Source organism: Sipha flava, unplaced genomic scaffold (assembly GCF_003268045.1).
Source record: "Sipha flava isolate LNK unplaced genomic scaffold, YSA_version1 65_pilon_pilon, whole genome shotgun sequence".
Taxonomy (NCBI): Eukaryota; Metazoa; Arthropoda; class Insecta; order Hemiptera; family Aphididae; genus Sipha; species Sipha flava.
In genome coordinates this window covers 1145471-1166868 of record NW_020273605.1, presented here as the reverse complement: position 1 = coordinate 1166868, position 21398 = coordinate 1145471, and the positions used below count along the sequence as shown (strand labels likewise).

The following is a 21398-nucleotide window of genomic DNA, read 5'->3' as shown; positions in this document are numbered from 1 at the left end:
TTAGTTATTAATTATTACTGGGGAAGTTTATGCATTAAAAACTATCAAAATATGTGTTTAAAATGATTGAAGTATGTATTAAATATGAATTTTCTCATCAAATTGTTATAAGTTCTTAGAAAATAATAAGTTATTAGCTATTAATTTATTACAATATTAGGGAACTACCTGAGGCTTACCGTTAGAACACCTCTTCTCTTACGATAATATAATGACGTCAAACTCTTTTGCTCTTAAAATAAAACAATCTAAAAGTACATTAATGACCTGTTCAATAATATAATTGAATACAGAGTGTATCAGGTGATCCGAACCTAGAACAATATATGAATTTCCTGTGTTAAAAATGAAATGAAACTTTTTGACTGGTTAATCAGAATCAATGTAATATTTTGTTAATCAAGGATTTCTTTTATATGAGTACTTTATACGTAAGTCTTTATATACGTAAAATATCCAATTTACTTTAATATTTTTTCGTTATTTTTCTATTTAGACTTAATGTGTTCAATAATGAGTTTATATTTATATTATTCATTAATGTTAATTGTTAATAAAAATTCAAGTATTATAGTTTACGGATATTAGGTATTTAGGATATATATTGTTATGAAAGATAATAGGATTTTCTAAATCATACTTAGATATTGGGTGTTAATTAATCTCTAAATTATAATAAAATTAAAAACTGTTGTTATAATTACCATATTTTGAATAAATGTCTGTTATTTCATATTAAATCATTGACTCCTACTTTGTTTCGACTAGAGCAGGATATCATTATAATAAGGTATAGATATTTTGATAAAATGCAGTGGGTTTCTTTTGTATTAATAGTAATCTGGGTAAAATATTTTATCACACGTGCTTTTAGTAGTTTATAAAGTGTATATTTATTTATAAATATGATAGGATCAGATATTTACACTGTTATTTAAAAAGTAACATATAATATTGATTAAAGGGGATATTATTAATTAACATTATTTTGGTACCTACGTATCAAAATTTTGTTTTAAATTTACTTAAAAGTATTATATAAAAAATATATGATTACGTAAAACATGTTTTCTATTGATTTAATAATAATACATACAATTTGTTTATTCAAAAAAACATTTTTTTTTTTAAATATTTTTCTATGAAAAAATATCCCAGTAGAATAAACAATAATGTTTTTGATTCTCATTCTAAATATTTATTATGAACTGGTATGGAATTTTCAAATAGGATGTATTTGATATTTTCAATTATAATTTGGTATAATGATATAGTGTCTAATGATACCCTTAATTATTCTATCAACATTTTATTTATATTTTTGATATGGTTCACTATTTAAAAAAAAATTAAAATATAACTCATCTCAAACACTAATATATAATTTGAAATGTATTAATATAATGACGTATACAATATAAGTTTTAACAATTTATTAACTGTTTTATTTATTTAACTGTTAAAAATATTTATAATTAAGTGTTCTATTTAATCATCGTTGTTATATTATGATTTGACTTTCGAATCACACAATGTACAATAATTAAATTCTTTTGTAAAAAATTAAGATTAAAATGTATATGCTGACTGGACTAATTTGATCTTAATAAATTGTCATTAATGGTCTTTGATCTCAATAGTAAAAACATATACCTATATTATTTTACTCTAGGTGATTAGTGACTCATCACATCCTTATTTGGTGATTTGTAGATAAACTAAATACGAATATGATTCATTCCTACATATTTTCAAATACGCGTTCTTCAGTGTTTCGTAAACTTATATCGTTATTTTAATATTCAAATTAAATCAATTAAACATATTTTATTGATTATTTATGCTGTCTAAGTAATAGATTTAAATTTTAAATTAACAATTAAAACGCAAGTGTTTTGTTTTATTTTTTAAATTTGTCTTTTGTCTCTAATTAAAATTTAATTTGTAATCGCTTCAAATTTGAGTTCATCGAGTAAATACAAATCTCTTGTATTACAATTGTGGTTCTTTGTAATACATTAAAATATAAAAACTCTTGCTTTAATAATCTTCCTAACTGTATTATAATTAAACCTTTAAAAGTGGTTTTTCAACTACTAATCATAAAGCATTTTATTCATATATTATTATTACTATGTCAATGATGTTGGTAAATATTTTCATTAGTTTCCGTTAAAGTTATATTATGAAAAAATAATTACTATATTTTTAGATTTAATTATATACACCTATTGTATTTATACATAATTTGAAAATCACTTCCTCCATATAGTGATTTTAAGCGCAGTCCAATGTATTCATGTTGTATTAATTTTTAAAGTATGATAAGTTATTTCTTTACGAGGAGTTTAAACAGTGGGGAAGGATACTAACACCTACTACACCCTCAAATGAAAAACATTTCATTGTGTTCACTCGGAGACATGGCACAAGCACAACCTTCAGTGTTTCACTTAGACTTGCTACTAGCGGACGTTTGAAAGCTGATTAGTGTTACGGTTAGACCGTGCTTAGTTTTATTTTCACGTTATTTATCAATTATTTTAGAAAACATCCAGTCGTGATTTAAATGTTTGAAATTTTCATTGTTAAACTTATGTGCTATTATTCTCAGTCTATTTATTTATCAATTAAAATGTAATGTTTACCGACCTCAAAAAGCAAAAGAAAAGAAATACATTTTTTGGATCAATTTTATTATAAACTGTAGGATATTGGTAAATTTAAAATATTTTTAAATTATTTCAGTTGGTTTTAAAACTTTTTACGGACGTGTTTACAATTTTAAATTAAAATACAAGTAAATGCGCGATGGTGGTTGTTGTATGAATATTAAAAACACGTCTGTTTCATAATTATTGTCTGTCAATTATTTGTCATGTACACATAGGTACGTTGAAATATAGTATTTTTTTCATTAAATACACTCATGTGTGGAACGAAAAATAATATGTATTATTTTATTGGTGTTATTAAAGTGTTACATTTTTACAAATGACACTTTTAAACGGTTTTAATAATAATGAATAATGAGGAACTGATAAATATTAAATTTTAATTTAGAGTTGTGCATTTTTTTTTTTTTTTTTATAAACATGTTAATTATTACAATATAAAATGTATAATTATAACTTATAATTTAATTGAGAAGGGTCAATCATCTTAATTTCCTAAATTAAATACTTCTTTGTTTTGGTCTGTCTAATCGTTATCAAAATACATATACCTATACATAAAGTTACTTACGCCCGTATGTTATGTCATATACAATAATAATAATAATAATAGTAATCAAAATATAAATATTTAATTATTTATTTAAAATGTGGTTAGATAAGATTATTTATATTTCTACGTCAATTAAAATGGTTATCCGTTCTTATCAGTTATTATTTCATTAGTCTTTGTGGTAGATATTTTGTAAAAGGTGTATATGTTTTTACATTTTTATTACTGAATATTTCAATGAGAACTATTTAATAATAAATTATGATATATATATATATATATATATATATATATATATATATATATAATCATATGGTTTAACATTAAAAACCTTTAGCTGTTGTACACGGGAAAAGTGAGTAATGCAATATTTTAAATAAATTGTTATACACATAACTTTTCATAACTTTGTCATTTTTAAAATTGGATTTGAAAGTAATATTTAATCTCAATATAAATTGGTCTCACTAACTATAAATATTAAAAGTATTTAATATGTATTTTTTAATTTTTATTGGAAGTTTAAAAATGGTTAGCTGCTATAATTTTAAGTATTCGAAATAATATAATGAGTACCTATATATTATTTTGCTATGGCATGATGGGAGGTCTGTGATTTTAAGATAATTAAATTATTTTTATTTGTGGATTACGACAAATTATTGTTATTATTTAAAATCAATCATTATTTTATTTTCCTATCTATTCAATGCGTGTAACTCTGATTAAATTTGCAGTTGTTTTCTTCATTGGTAACATACCTCATACATTCGTATAGTTTGACGACTTGATTATTTATTTTATTGTGACACAGATAGTCTTAAAATGATCAACAGTTTAAATCTACAATTGTTTTCCTATTTTTGTATTCTGTTCGCCTTGTTGAAGATTATCTTATATTCATAATACGATGAAATAGTAGATTTTAAATGATATACGCTGCATTTGATGTTTTTACTGTTACCTTAGACGAATTAAAAATGTAGCTACTTTTATGTTTCAGCCTTCTGTCGTTAAACTGGATGAAAATTTTTGAATATTTCTAAGTTTGTCTTTTTGATTGACTTTGTATTCATATTATTAGATAAATTGTAAAAATAAATGATTTTGTAACTTTATATGTCATAAAACTAAATTACGGGATTTTATATATCTAATAATACATGTTAACACGTATTATTATTAAATATCAAATATGATAATTTAATTCACCATTTATTATTTTTGATAATTAATTTTAATTGAATGGTTTTAATGTAGTGATGTTAGTAATTAAAATAATGTATATGGTTTAGTATTTTAATTTCTTATCTATAAAAATCTACAATTCCTGATCTAGCTATGTATTAAACAACATTTTAAAATAATTTGGGCAAAAAAAAAAGATTATTTTAGTTAAGAATTTACATATCAACGTTATAATATTTTCCAAATGTGGTGCTAATTCTTGAATAACTAAAATAAATGTAATAGACATAGACTATAAAACGCTGAAATATTTGTATAAATCGACCATTAATTGTATGCAATATAATTCTTGTATCTACATAGTTTTATATCTATTATAAATGAACTTCTGATATTTGCATTAAATTTACCTGAGTGATGGATATGTTTAGTATTTTCACCTGTTGTCAAATATATATCTTTGTACCAATAGTAAAAATATTAGTTTACTTTCAAAATGTATTTTAAAACAATTATTTTTGTCGTAATTTTATGAATTAAAAATAAAAATGTATCACTTATTATCTCAATCAAAACTTACTTATTGATATTAAAACAAATTTATTTTAAATAAATGGTTTATTCAGAAGTTACCGTCTCACCATGTGTAAAAATGTGTTAATTGGTTAGAATAACATTAGAATTTGTAGTGTGTATTTTAAAAATAGTGGTATTGAATTAATTATGTGATTTGTGTAATTATTGCGATTTTCTTAGTGATAGGTCAAAGGGTCTAGATTATTATTCAATTTAGACTTTATAGCTTTTAATATTTAACAATTAGAAATTAAATATTTCATGATACATTTTGTGTGTGAGTATACGAGTACATCGACATAGGTTTAAAGCTTTTTTTTAATAATTGATTTATTGTCTTAAAAGTAACATGTCTTAAATTATTCATTACTTATTTTAGTAGGGAATAGCAGTATGACCTTGTTGCCTTTTTGAGTTTCAAATAGCAATTTATTGAGTATGGTTTCAGGATCGTTATGTTGACATAATGTAATTAATTTCTCAAAGTGTATAGCGAACTCTGCTATCCTTATAATATACGTGTATGGCCTTTAAAAAGAATTTTCACGACTTATCATTATATGCATGTGTGTATCTTTACAAAATGATCTATAAAACTTTGATGCGACTTAATTAATTTTCTCAACGATTACTAAATACCAATGTGATATTTATATTATTATTATTATTATTTTTTTTATGTTGAATTTTTTTATTTTACATAACATTGAAAATAATAGTTTTAGTATAATAATATTTGTATGTTTAGTATTGTGTGTGTTGATTTGGTTTATATGAAGAAAAAAATATAATGTTATGCATCTAGGTAAAGGTGCGTATACACATAAGATGTTGATCGCTTCGTCTTCCTAGCTTGTCTTCCTATTGTTCTTACCTCAGTGTGCAAAATATTATAATCCATGTCAAAAAAAAGGAACTCGCAGGCTCCACAATCCAATAGCCAAGGCATAGGTAAGAGAAATATAATAACAAATATTTGTAGGTACTATTTATATTACATATATTATGTAAATATGTACTTATATAACATAAAATATATAATACATACCAACATGTACAGGTACATTATTATCCTTTCTATTTAAAGACTATTGGTTAATTAATTTGCACAATTTTTGCTACAAAAATCACTATAGTCATAAACGAAATAATATTTTATTTCACATTTTCAATATTTTTAAGCAATTTGAATATAAGTACAAAAAATTGCATGTAATTTTTATTAATTTATAACTCGGTAAAATAACACGTAGTTATAAAATATACATTTTTAACGCTATTTTAAAATAATTATAAAAGTTTATTGTAAATACCTGCATAAAATTTATGCAAAAGAAGTTCTGTCGAATCACATATTTTTTTTCTTCGACGTTGTTTTGTAGATATTTTTACACTGTATGATTTTATAAAATATGCTTATTATTATTGTGAGAAAATAAGAAATAAATAATACCTATATATTATTCGATAAAATTATTTGTCGAATATGCATCTACTGAAGTAGTACTACAAACGTACTGTTTGAAATAAACTAGTTAGTTATTAGAAATTATATATTTTATTTGATCAAAGTTCATTTTGAATGCATTCGTATCTATCGAAAGAACTAATTAAATCAGGGCGATATGAGAATTGTATAAATAATAAAATTATCCTTTCTCACTGCATAGTTCAATAGGTAGATTATAGACTATAGTATACTAGTATAAAATAGTATTATTGATTCATAAAAATTTTATTTCTTTTTAATATTGCAGTGTATGGCGATTACAGTTAATGAAAAATTCAAGTAAACTGATAGTGATTTGTTTCCGTATAAATTGTATACTTTATTGTATACTGGAGTACAGAACTACTTTATTATTTATTTACTTATATTTGATTATTTTTTTCAAGTTTTGACCGAATAATTATTTTCTTTTAATAGAATATCATAATAGCTAAGAAACATTCCAACCTATATTGGTTTTATAGTCTATTGTATAGTAACGGTAGTCACTACTGTAGTAATGGTGTTACTCTTTCATGCTTTATATGAATATATATGTACACACGGGCATGTTCGATTACTCGTATCCATTTTTAATAGGTAGTTAAAAAACGAATAAAGTAGGCGATATGGTTCTTACAAAAGTTATGTTGATAAACGCTTATCGTTTTGCAAAAATGTACACTCGTTTTATTCTGTTAGCCGATTAAGTATAAAACTAAGACCAATTTAACTTGTGGATCGTTGACACTTTTTTTCAGTTATTGGTATGTGGGGCAACAGATAAGTTGTAAAATATCTGCGCATTGTGGTACACTTTGTAAATAAGATTTGCATAAATTGCATAAACTTTTATGTACTGTAAATATACCATGAAATGCGCTATTGAATGGCTGACGTTAATCTGCGCTTCTTTGAATATTGTTTCAGATCAGTACGGATTCGAAGATGATGGAAATCCTGATGCTGTTGATTGCCTGGGCGTTAGGGATAACAGATCGATACACATCAATTCTGATCAGCTGTATAAGAGCTGCTCGAACTGTATATCTACCGCCAAGTACAGTTTACTGTCGTTCTTGCCCATTTTCCTGTTTGAACAGTTCCGGCGGTACTCGAACTGTTTTTTCTTGCTCATAGCACTCTTACAGGTTAGTGAGAAACATATTATGTTCAACTATGTACTGTAATACACGTTACACATACTATTTTGTATGTGTATTATCCTAAACTATTTCACAGTAATGCAGGACGTAGGCTTGAGTGGTTCTGTATTTTTTCTCAACAATCGAACTTTTTTTATGATTTTTTTAAGTACGTGCTCCATGAGTGTTCTCTAATATGCTAGTAGAGTAATAAAAAAAAATTGTATTATTCTTAGTGTTTTATATCATACTTTTACTATGTAATACACATCCATAGGTTTTTAGGAAAACGAACTAGTTTTTTTTTTTGTTTTTACTTTTGTCTAAAGATATGGTTAATTTGATACAAAACGCATTAATAATATCACTTTTTTTTCGTAATATATATAGATAAAAATAATCCGTACAACATAAATTAACAATAAATTATTGTATAATATAAGGTGTTTCAAAAAGGACGCAGGATTTAAATTTGCTATAAATTAAATGTATTTTTTTAAAAACGTATCGAATATATCATTCTCTTCAGAAAAAGTTAAGGTTTTACAATAAAAAACAATATCGGGCATGTCACCCTCTTAGTAGCCTTACAGGTGATTACTCTTTCCATAAAATTTACCGTCACTGGATAACACATTGCCCCATTAAGTTCGTTGAAGAAATGACGAAGTTCCAAAACATTTCGAACTTTGTTCTGGTAAACTCGTGACTTAGCGTAACCTCATAAGAAAAAAATTACACGGCGTCAAGTCGCAAGATCGAGGTGGATAGCTTTGACTATGCAACGAGATTAGTCTGCCCGGGAACTTCTCACCTAGCCGAGGAATTGTTACTCTTGAAGTGTAACAAATTGCGCCGTCTTGTTTTAACCATACAAGAATACCTACTGAGATCAGTAATTTACTTTGGCCGCATTTGGACTAAATGAACACCCAAAATGTTTGGTTTTAACTTGACACGCTTTAAGAGAAACAATTACTCTGCTGCGTGAGAAGTTCCTGGATAGACTAATCTCGTTGCGTGGAACCAAAGCTACTCACATCGATCTTGCGATTTGACGCCATGTGATTTTTTCTTATGGGGACACATAAAATCACGAGTTTACCAGAACGAAGTTCGAAATATCTTGGAACACAAAAGTTGTTACATTTTTTTAAAAACAAACAATACTCAAAATTACATTTTATATTAAATTTCAACCATTTCTGTGTGCAATATGAACCGTTTTTACTCATATCTTAACCTTTATACAACGTAGTTATAAATATTGCATATTTTTTAAGTTCTATCATTGCTAGAAGACAAAATTAAAGATTATTCTTTGCTGGTCATAATATTTTGACTTTATACAAGTTATTGCAAGAAAATGTAAATTTATATATGATTTTGCGTGAATACATATTATGTGAGCACGTTTGCCTGTGATCGCACATCTGTTTTTTTATTAACGGTGGGCGTCGCTGCTCCGACTTATGTCTCCATAGCTGATGCGTTCAAATAATATAAAAAAAGAAAAAAATAACCTTTCCTAGTGTATTTGACGTGCAATTTGCTAAAAGTATATTATACGCACTCTTTGATATTTACTGACCTTACTGTCTAGAGCACTCGATTGTAAATGTTAATGGCATCGTGACCTTTGTATTAGGGTTCTGATTTATTATCACTGTTGACTGCTGATGAGTAAAGACCATAGATTCGTTAGTAGTGGAATGTAGTAGTTGTTTTATCGTTTTTATTAATAATTATATTTATGGTTATTTTCCCAGATAGTGCTGAAACACAATTATAGTTAACATTTCAATATTTATGATAAGAGTTAGGGACTTTTCGTATTTGCTTATTCTTTAATAATGACTGTAGAATAATCTAAGATATAAATTTGACATAACAAACTGAAAATATGAAAATTTGAATTGCATATTTTCGTATATTTTGCCGTTTTTTTGGTATGATGCATTTAAGTCAAGTTTTTTTAAATTTAATAGTTATTTAGAGCATATATACTAATTTTAAGTTTTATGTAAAGTAAATTAATTCTAGAAGTTATCATTGTTTTTTTTTACATTTTTTATAATTCTAAACTTTTTTTTCATTGTAGGAGAAAGGACGAAAAAAATTAATTTAATCATACAGAGTAATATTATAGGTTATTATATTATAATATTATAATATTTGTGTGCAATAAATCCCGGACCATACTTATTATTACTACACTCATATAAATTAATGCAGTATATTATTATAATACGCATCTTTTACGAATTATTTTACTTAACAAAGATTACAAATAAATGCATATGTTTATTTTATTGGATAATATTTGTATATCATTTATTTTTATTTTATTAATTTTCAAAACTTTTAAGTTTTTGATTATCTATTAAATTGACTTAAAACATGGAGAGGCTGATTTTAAGAAAGGAGTAAAGTCTTTTAAAATGTACGATTATTACGATAAATATGGATTAGGTAAAAATTGAGTATATGATGTCGCTGTTTAAAATATTTACAATTTTTCTCAAAATAATTTTTAGTGTACATATGCATAGTAAATTATATAAAAATTAAATAAAGACCTACATTCTTATAAAACAGTAGTATAAATAAATTTTATGTATGTGCTCTAAAAAACTCAAATATATTCTCATATAGAATGTAAATGTATTTCTTTTCTAAAAAACAGACGAAAATAATAATAATTTTTTTCCACATTATACTACAACATGCCAAAATTATTAAAACTAGAGGTCACACTTTAAATACTTAATCATGGATGGGACATTATATGGGCGGTGATATGGGCACCAATACATGATAATATAATTTTTTAATTATTTTTGAAACAAGTTTTGAAATATGTTTGTTGTTAAGGCAGTTGGAAGCAGCGTATTTATTTCACGTTGTAGACCTAAAAGCCTGACAAGATTACGCATACTTAAAATCATCATAATTAAATTCTGTAAAAAGATCTGAGTGGATCAACTTTTTTTCTAGGTTAATGTGGAAATCGGTTTTTGATACTTGTTTAAAAATTGTCTTTAAATCTTATTTGAGTTTCTCAATTTTTTCTTAATTTTTAGATTTACTTTAGTATTTTTATTAAGAATGTTAAACAGTGATTTTAAAATTGACTTCTACAATAACCTAGAAAAAAAGTTGATCAACTCAAATCTTTTACAGAATTGAAATCCGATCATTTGGAGTTGATGATTTTTTGTCAGGCTTGATTAATTTTCAGAGTTTCTTTGTCGGAACAAAATATTTTATTTCATCAAATGCATTAACTTGTGCATGCGCTTGCGAACCATTAATTGTTTCCCCGAAACGTTAAATGCCGGCGCGCAACGCCAGCCGCTTGCCAACCGATAATATTATATAGATCCCTATAGGGACTATATGTATGTAGTCTTATTGTGAATTAAAATAAATTGTATTACCTATATTTATAATTTGGTATATTTACTATATTGAGTTTTTACACGTACTGTACGATTATGCCGTAGTTACCTATGGATTGAGTAAGGCCGTCCTGTTGATTTGCGGGGCTCGGGGCAGAGTAAAATTGCGGGGCCCAGTGACAGTGCTAGAGTTTGCGAGGCCCTGGGCAAAATAAATGTTAAGTCTTATAATTTATATTAATACAATATTTTAAGTTCAGTTAAATCAGAACCGCGCGGGGCCTTAATTATAATTTAAGGCGCGGGACCCTGGGCAACTGCCCCTATTGTCCATCTCCTCGCGCCGTTCCTGGGATTGAGTCGACACTAGTAGTACTTACTACTTGTAGGAGCCACATCTAACGTTTAGTTTCAGACGTTTCAGTGTATTGTTACTCGATTTTATATGGATTCATTACTTCCAGAAATAATTGATTCTAGGTTTGATTGAGGATTACCAATAAGGCCATTCCCGAAAAAAAGTTTAATACTACAATAGTTGTAGTATGACAATTATTATTATAGTTATTGCGATAAATTATATAAATATAATTACCGTAGAATTTACGAATTTATTTGTTATGATTATAGCACCTTTATCTTTTTATTTTATTTCTAATATATCTTGAATTAATTATTAATTAGATATTATGAATATTCGTTCTAAAACTTTTTTTTTATAAAATTTGGCAACCGATGATTCTCGCACTCGAATTGCAAATGCGTTATACTTATTCATTATTATGAATTGATAAATAATAATAATAATAATAACAATGATATTGAATAATATTACATGTCTTGCGGCTTATAAACGACGACGGTAATGAATAATGACAGTCCGTTTGCTGATAAGGTCGGAGCGTATTATTTAGGGGAAGTCACACACACACTAATAACCGTTTACTAACGCACACACAAGGCATAACATCACGCGTATAAGGTATTGTCTATACTCAACCCCTTATAAAAGGGGTCCACTTCCAACCCCCTTAACTAAAAACTTGTGTTTTATTAAAAATTGTAAATTTATGCATGTAGGTGGTATTTGATTAAATGTCATATATTACAATTTATCAGAAAAATTACATGAATTATACGAATGTTTGATATTTAATTATCATACATCAATAATTGTTAATTCATATGTATATGAAATATAATGTATTCCCTTTAGTTCAGAGAATACTACAATTTATAGTCTAAAAACAAATAAAATAAAAAAATAACTAATAAAATGCATATTTTCATTATCGTTGTGACTTAATATGCTATAAACTAATACTAAAAAGTGATAAGAGTTAAACAATTTTTCCTAAATGCATGACTATTTAATTGTGAGCATTTTTTCGAAGAACTTTATATTTGATCGTATTTATTTAGCTTTATATTTATAAATATTTATTATTAATTTGTCAATATAGTCTGAATAAATCTAAATTATTACAATTAAAATAAACTTATATCAAGAAAATTAAGTTTGTATGTCCTTCTTATGAATTTGTATTAGTAATTTAAGTTCACATTCCTAGGGCGTTTTGGGATTTTTATTTTATTTTAAAACTGTATTATTTAGATTGGGAATTGAATGCTCATACAAGCATGATAAAAAAATGTAAATTTAAAATAAATATTTTTAATAATGCTTCTTTTTTTTCTTGAAATAATATTAATATTTAATTAAAAGTACAGCTCTGCTATAACACTCAACATGCACGTACGTATTTTGTCTTATGAGCTCCGTTATCGCATTTTCACGTTCAATATGATTTAATTATCCCTGTAATATGGTAGACACAACACATGACACCGATGACGGTCCGCCTCGTACGCCTTGTTCTAACACACGTAATTTATCTAAGTCGTCAACTTCACCAAAAGTTGATGTAACTAAAAAATCAAAAATATTTGTTACACCTAATTAATTTGCCGTCTTGGATTTCGATGATCCCAGTGACAGTGTATTCAATACATCCACTAGTTCGTCAGCTCCTAATGAAAAACCAGCTTCTACAAATCAAGACAACGAGCTGCCAATCCTCAATAAACAAAACATCACGCCTTTGGCCCCACCGATTTACATCTCAAACATCAGTAATTTCTCCACCTTCACAAAGGAACTAATAAGATTAACCCGCCCAAACGCCTTTACCTGTAAGTCAACCGCCTCATTTCTTATTGTACAAAATTACAACACTATTATGATATCCAGTATCAGGGATACTGGAGCTTGTTTTCATACGTATCAACCTAGCATTTATCGCTCATTCAGAGTCGTAATAAGAAATCTCCACCATTACACATTGTGTACGGAAATTTCCGACGCATCAGGTGGTATAAGCCTGAAAAAAAATTGAAAGAAAAAAACTTAAATTGGGTTATTTTATATAGTTGTATATTTATATTCATTAAGAATAAATAAATACTTCCTATAGTTTAGTTAACCAATTTATGAATCGAATTTATTAGGAAATAATAGAATTAAGCATTTTCTTACAAAGTCCTAAGTTACTCAAGATTAATCTGTGTTTTAAATTTCAAAAGTTTATCTTAAGATGAAACAGATATATAAGGATTAGAATAACCGCGTGAATTGATTCGTGTAAAGATATACTGGCATTGCTGGAACTTGGCCGGCGCACTACCGTGCGCTCAGATATTTAAAATTATTGATGTGCAAAAATGGAAAATTAGTTTTTTAAAAATAATTGATTTTTGTATTTAATATTTCATTTACAGATATATTTGTGAATATTAAACTATATTTTCAACTTTACTCAGTTACGCTGGAGTTTTGTGCATTTTGTTTTAGTCTAGTATTATTATTTAATTTATATGTAACAATATATACCTTATTTTATCTCCTATAAATAAAAATGGTCAAGAATAAATATATTATGTAGTTAAATATATATTAAATATTCGGTTAGATATTTTGTTACGTAATCGAATGCGTTCAGACAATTATTTTTGGCATTTTCTAGGAATTATTATTAAATATAAAATATTATAATTTATAACTTAACTACGTTATAGCTATGTCAAAAAGAAAGTATGAAATAAATAATATCATTATCATAATGAAATTTCCATCATGTCTAAACACCACCATATTATTATTTACATTTTTATCGTAACTTGCTATCCTTATTTTATTGTTTACTGTTCATGAATATTAAATTATAACTTGTAAAATGCAGTCCTGTTTTGTGCTGTTATGTATAATGTATTGAAAATGTGTATTTTTTATATTATTTGTATCTATTTTTCGGTACATTATATTTATGTCAAATATTATTATTTATTATTATTAATAATATTTCATGATAAATTTACGATCCCATAAGTAGGTTCAATTTATTCGTACTTCTCAGTGAAAAAATTGAAAATTATTCACAGTTGTTTTGTTTTAATATTTTGCAATATTTAAATGTGTTTTATATAATATTTGTTATATTTTTATTGTAGCAAATACCAGAAGTGTCTCCAACAGGTCGATTCACAACGTTAGTTCCATTATGTTTTATACTTCTAGTATCTGCAGTCAAAGAAATTATTGAAGATTTTGTAAGTATTTTAGATGTTTAATTTTTTTGTTATAAACTGATTTTTTTGTGTATTTTTAGAAAAGACATAGAGCGGATCGTGAGGTTAATCACCGAAAAGTGGAAGTCCTAAGTGACGGAATTTGGACCCCTCAAAGATGGGATCTTATTAATGTAGGTGACATTGTTAGAGTAAAAAATAATACGTTCTTCCCCGCCGATCTTTTAATACTTTCTTCCAGGTAAATATTTCAATATCTTGCACACTTTGTGTATTATAAAAATACAAGTGTTATCATTATCCTCTTATTGTAATGTAGTGAGCCGCAGAGTATGTGTTACATCGAAACAATGAACCTAGATGGCGAAACAAATCTTAAAATACGACAAGGTCTTCCAGAAACATCACATTTTGTCGAGGCAAATGATCTCATGCGTTTAAAAGGAACAATCGAATGCGAGCTTCCTAATCGGTTAATCTACGATTTCGTAGGCAGTTTGAAATTGGTCGACAGAGTGTGAGTATTATCTGGTCATAATTAGTTCTGTATTGTATTCAACATTGTTATGTTTACCGATTTTAGTCCGTTATCTCTGGGTCCTAATCATCTGTTATTACGGGGTGCGATGTTACGAAATACATCATGGGTGTGCAGTTTAGTGATTTATACTGGTCATGAAACCAAACTTATGATGAACCAAACTTCAGCTCCTCTCAAAAGATCAACAGTGGATAAAATTGTTAATACGCAGATTATAATGCTCTTCTTGTTGCTGTGTTCATTGTGTTTGATAAGCTCGTTTTGCAATATTGTCTGGACTAAACAAAAAGGACAAAAAGACTGGTATTTACAAATAGATGGTAAGTTAAACTACCCACGTTATCACTTGCCAATATTTGTTAAATTTAACGTATTTTTTTTTTTATTTTTTTTTTTTTGATTTCCAGATATTGCTACTTATAAATTTGCATTTAATTTGCTCACTTTCTTCATATTATTTAACAATTTGATTCCTATTTCGTTGCAAGTAACAGTAGAAGTTGTACGTTTTATGCAAGTAAGTTTCACTATACTTATTTATTACACCATATGTTTTAGTTATACGTATTTATATTTTATTATTTAGGCAATGTTTATTAATAATGATATTGAAATGTATCACGAAGAAAGTAATACACCAGCAATGGCAAGAACTTCCAATTTAAATGAAGAATTAGGCATGGTAATATTAAATCTGAATTCTGTTAATAAATTAGTATAATTTTATCACTTTTTTATTTTAGGTTAAATATATTTTTTCTGATAAAACTGGTACGTTAACAAGAAACGTCATGGAATTTAAACATTGTTCAATCGCTGGAATACTTTACCTTGAAGGTTCAAAAGAAACATTAATAAAAGTGAGTGAATTTTGTATTTATCTTCATCCATGCCTCTGAAACCTAAAATGGCTTTAAATTGAAATATTAATTTATATTTTTACAGAATTTAGAAAATCATCCTACCAAAATTTATATTTTAGAATTTTTAAGAATGATGTCAGTTTGTCATACAGTTATCCCAGAAAATATTAACAACTCTAATGAAATTGTATATCATGCATCATCTCCAGGTTTGTCAATTATTTATGCATATAAGTATAACATTGTATTTACTCTATGGTTATAATTTTTAGATGAGCAAGCACTGTTGAAAGGATCTCAACAATTTGGTTATGTGTTCCATGCTCGTACTCCAAAATCAGTCCTTATTTCAGCTTTGGGCAAAAACGAAGAGTACCAAGTTTTAACTGTCATAGAATTTACTAGTGCTAGGAAGAGAATGTCAGTTATTGTACGTACACCAGATAAAAAAATCCATCTTTATTGTAAAGTGAGTTCATCATAGTGTATAATATTAAATTAAAATGCATGATTAAAATATTTTTATATTTTCAGGGTGCTGACACCGTTATTTTTGAACGACTGTCTAGAAAAGGAGAACAGTATAAAGACATAACACTAAAGCATCTTGAAGAGTTTGCAAATACTGGCTACAGAACTTTGTGTTTTGCATATTCTGAAATTTCTGAAAATTTTTACTCCAGTTGGAATGAAAAATTCGTCAAAGCATCTAATGTGTTAACTAATCGTGAGGTCGCTATTGATGAGGTGGCCAAACTAATTGAAGTAAATCTCATACTCCTTGGAGCGACTGCTGTCGAAGACAAACTACAAGACCAAGTCAGTGATGAAATTTTATTTCTTAATTGCCAGAAATTAATGATTTTATTTGGTAAAGGTACCAGAAACTATTGCAGCTTTGATAAAAGCCGATATCAGTGTTTGGGTGTTAACTGGAGATAAACAAGAAACAGCAATTAACATTGGGTTCTCGACAAATCTGATTTCGCAAGGAACACCTTTAATTATTCTCAATGAACCCACATTGGATGTTAGTATATAGTTAATATGTGTGATTCATTGTATCTTATGATTGATTTTAATTTAAAGGAACTCAGAGAATCTTTACGACATCACATAAACGAGTTAGGACCGTCTGTGGGAAAATCTGCCAATCCTTGTACATTGATAATTGATGGTCAATCATTAAAGCACGCTCTATCTCATGATTTAAAAATGGACTTCTTAGAACTCTGTATGAGTTGCAAATCTGTTATATGCTGTCGTGTGTCTCCTATGCAAAAAGCTGAAGTATGTATTACCAACCAATAGTAATGAATTGGACAGCAGATGTTTGGTAATATATTTAAATTTTATTTTGTTGTTGTTTTTGTAACAGGTTGTAGAATTGGTAACGTCTAATACACATGAAGTGACATTAGCAATTGGTGATGGTGCTAATGATGTGGCCATGATACAAAAAGCCCATGTTGGAGTTGGTATATCGGGTGTTGAGGGATTACAGGCTGCTTGTGCATCTGATTATTCTATAGCTCAAGTAATTTATAATAAATAATATTTATATTTTGATTTTATTATTCATAAATATATTAAAATTAATAATTTTGCAGTTTAAATTTTTATTGAAATTGCTGTTTGTCCATGGTGCTTGGAATTACAATAGAATGTCAAAGTTGATTTTGTACAGTTTCTATAAAAATATTTGCTTATACATCATTGAATTATGGTTTGCAATTTATTCCGGATGGTCAGGTCAAATTATATTTGAAAGATGGACCATTGGATTGTATAATGTTGTAAGTATCTTGAGTATGGAAATTAATTTTATATATGTCTAATTGAATTCTCATTATAGTTGTTTACTGCTGCTCCACCCTTGGTTATGGGTATATTTGATATTGTATGTACAGCCAACACAAGATTAAAGTTTCCTCAGCTTTATTCACAGACTTTGGATACCTTCAATGTACGAATATTTTGGATATGGGTGGTTAACGCTCTTTTGCACTCATTTTTATTGTTCTGGATTGGTTTGTTTGCTATGAAACATGAAGTTTTGTGGTCTAATGGAAAAGAGGGTGGTTATTTACTTATGGGCAATTGTATATATACGGTAAGTAATTTTGTTTTTCATTGTGTAGAAAATATTTTTTAAACCTTTTCTGTTTGTATTTCAGTATGTTGTCATTGTTGTGTGTCTCAAAGCTGGCCTACATATACAGTCCTGGTCATATATTGTGCACATAGCCATATGGGGTTCAATAGTTACGTGGTTTGCGTTTTTAGTTTTATACAGGTATATTAAATATCACTTTTATATTAATTAATAAATAGGATAATATTATAATATTTTTATTAATTATATTATTAATATTTAATTTATTTGTTTCAGTCATATATGGCAAATATTACCAGTTGGTGCTGTGTTCACTGGCATGGATATCATGGTGTTTACATCACCAATATTCTGGGTTCTATTGGTATTCTCAGTATTTGTTGTTATGGGATTGGATTTAACAATTTTATCGTTAGTATACTACTTATAATTTTTTTTAAAAATATAATTATATTTATGAACATTTTAGATTGAAGATATAATTTTTAATTTACAGATTAAAAACAACTACTCGTAAAAGCTTGGTCCAAACATTGAGAGAAAACGAAATAAGAAAAATCGACTCTAACAATGTTGTTCGTCCAAGACATAGGTTTGTGTAAATTGATATGGTACAAAAATATTATCATGTTTATCGAAATTACCTTTACATGTAAATTTATAATTAAAACAATAAATTTTTATACTATGTAAAAAGTGTCGTTATTAACTAGTTATTAGTAAACTTTATTCTTGAATATTTCATGTTATGGATATTGTATTGTTAAACTGTATAAAAGTCAATTAATTATAATACTACACAGGTAGAAGAGCTTATATTTTAAACTAGTGTATGGTGTATTGCAATACTGTTGGTCTTCTGCGGTACACAATGTACTTTATGTTAATATGAGTGCACACTGTTTATTTATTGTTTCTAGAACTAACGAAAAGGCACGTCTCCTTGAGAACGTAAAAAACGTTTTCAGTTTCAAATCCCGATTACCATCGACCTTGGAAGTTGAAATGAACCGTAAGTGGACAGTTTTGATGTGTGTTGTGATTTATTATTCGTTTGGTTTTTGCACGTGGTTTTGTTTGATTTAGTGATTCGATTATGATCGGTGTCTATAGTGGTTTACGTTGATCGGTTAATCGTTGTTATTTTTTAGATGGTTTCGCTTTTTCACAAGAAGAAGGAGGCGCTGTCAGTCAGTCGGACATGATTCGCGTGTACAATACGTATTCGACTACTCCAGAAGGCGTATAACGCGTGCAAATAATCAATAACACTGATAGTAATAACAATGAATATGAGAAATCAGAATTGTCATTTGTAGATGTAAACAAGATTCAGCCGTTATGTTTATGGAGTCTTAGTTTCTTATCATTTTAAAACTGATAAGATTTATTCTGTGGTAATGGTATTGAAAACATTGATTGCACTTAATTGTTTTGATGTATATTGTTTATTAAATCACATAATATATGAAATATATATACTGTTGGGACTCCATAAAAATGTCCGAATGATTTTTGAACATCCCAATGTTACCTATATTAAATCTTATTAGTGACCATTCTGATTTCATATATTCTGTGGTAATAATGACCATATAATATCGCGTGTTTCGAGCACTTTTAGTTTTATTATCTGTTAGATCATCACTCAAATTATTACTTCTATTGTTGTTAATTTATTATCATTACCATACTTTTTTTGTTATCATTACTATTACTATTATTATTATTATTATTTATTTTATAATTATCGTTTTGCATTGTGCGTACTATACTCATAATGTAATATCCTATAATTAGATATTTGCTGAACATGGTATGCGCAAATCCATTCATTCATTGTCCCATTATTTTTATAATTATCTATTCAGTGTGCTCATTTCCTCAAATTTAAAGAAATATAATATTGAATTCTTGTGGTAGACGTTGCTAAATATTTTTTCCGTGCATTGTGCGATTATATATGTATATTATTACTTATCCATTAGTCGTATGTTTTCTTATAATCCTCAGTCGTCCATAAAGAGATGATTTCTACGTGTTAATTCCTCATTGTCTTTCATCGTGAGTTCTTGCACTGTTTGATTTTTAATGTCGTTGGTCCGGTGTCACACATTATACACTTTATAATCTTCTATGTTTTTATATTCATATATGTATAATTTTAGAATTAATTGTCTATCATCTAGCATTCAATATATTGCATAATCAGGTCCTTCATATTTATAAGTGTTCGAACAATTGCATATTAGATGGATGTGTCAAATATTTCAAGGGCGTTTAAAAAAAAAAAAAAATTATATTCCGTTTAAGAAATAAAGAATAAAATTAACCTCAACTAAACTTCATATTTAAATTGTTTTAAAGTTGGATTTATTATAATTATTATTATTGTTATTATAAATTCAAATATTTTAAAAATAAATCAACTATAAGTTATAATTTCAGCGTCTAAAAAAATACTATAATATTTAAATTTGTAATAAATTACAAAATTTAGTATTACTGTACTTATATAGTTGTGTTGGTAAAATATAAATTTCTGGCAAATTTAAAAAAGAAGGATGGGATGCTTTTATTTAATATATTTTATATTCTGTCTTTATTCTTACTTGAATATAACAGATTACTTCTGAGGTAAATACTTGTGCACAAGTTTAAGTTTACGTTCAATTTTTAGATCCATCATTGTAAATATATAAATCCGAGCCCTAAAAAAAATTTTGTCTAGAAGATTACATCTAATTAATATAACATGCCCAACAGAATTTAATAATTTTTACCACTGAATGAGTTGTAGAATTTTTCACTTATTTTTGCAATGTAAAGTACAAAGACTATCAATTAATTCGAAGTTTTAATAATTAATAATAAAATTGTTAAAAATGGTTAGTATTTTTATATGCTTCTAACAGTTTATACAAAGTAAAAATGATTAATAGTTATAACTTTGTATTAATAAATAACCTATGTATATAAAAATAATTGCGTGTCACTAGTGGAAATATTATAATATGATTTTATAAAGCCTATATTTTTTAACAGTGGTCTCGAACAGCAACAGAAGTTGGTCTATGTGTATAGATTTGTTCTTATGTTTTCGCCTTATTGTTATTGACAAAACTTGAAGAAAATGCAGTTTATTTCTATGTTTTTATACGAAAGCAAAGTTTTTAGGTGATAAAAAAATATGACCCAAATATTTTTGAAATAATTTATATAAATATATATATATATATATATGCTCTTTGTATTTTCGGTATTTT

The 21398-nt window shown here is 26.9% G+C and overlaps 1 protein-coding gene across 4 annotated transcripts in view; it reads left to right on the top strand.

Annotated features, from left to right (window-relative positions):
• The window catches only part of LOC112691686 (probable phospholipid-transporting ATPase IA), a 28203-nt gene extending 7813 nt beyond the window's left edge, over positions 1-20390 (top strand). Inside the window, exons 1-23 of one of the 4 annotated variants that reach the window (XM_025566038.1) lie at positions 2697-2717; positions 5798-5943; positions 7412-7632; positions 14535-14633; positions 14693-14853; positions 14932-15129; positions 15196-15473; positions 15561-15670; positions 15740-15835; positions 15897-16013; positions 16099-16225; positions 16289-16485; positions 16551-16835; positions 16894-17046; positions 17106-17306; positions 17395-17553; positions 17627-17812; positions 17872-18129; positions 18194-18312; positions 18409-18543; positions 18629-18724; positions 19053-19144; positions 19284-20390. In XM_025566038.1, coding sequence (XP_025421823.1) covers positions 5892-5943; positions 7412-7632; positions 14535-14633; positions 14693-14853; positions 14932-15129; positions 15196-15473; positions 15561-15670; positions 15740-15835; positions 15897-16013; positions 16099-16225; positions 16289-16485; positions 16551-16835; positions 16894-17046; positions 17106-17306; positions 17395-17553; positions 17627-17812; positions 17872-18129; positions 18194-18312; positions 18409-18543; positions 18629-18724; positions 19053-19144; positions 19284-19381 — 3438 coding nt within the window. In that variant the 5' untranslated portion in view covers positions 2697-2717; positions 5798-5891 and the 3' untranslated portion in view covers positions 19382-20390. Of the gene's footprint in view, positions 1-2696; positions 2718-3564; positions 3584-5797; positions 5944-7411; positions 7633-14534; positions 14634-14692; positions 14854-14931; positions 15130-15195; positions 15474-15560; positions 15671-15739; positions 15836-15896; positions 16014-16098; positions 16226-16288; positions 16486-16550; positions 16836-16893; positions 17047-17105; positions 17307-17394; positions 17554-17626; positions 17813-17871; positions 18130-18193; positions 18313-18408; positions 18544-18628; positions 18725-19052; positions 19145-19283 lie in introns of those variants that run through there. The other 3 variants (XM_025566039.1, XM_025566037.1, XM_025566040.1) reach the window with 3 other exon arrangements.
• Positions 20391-21398: the final 1008 nt, after the last annotated feature.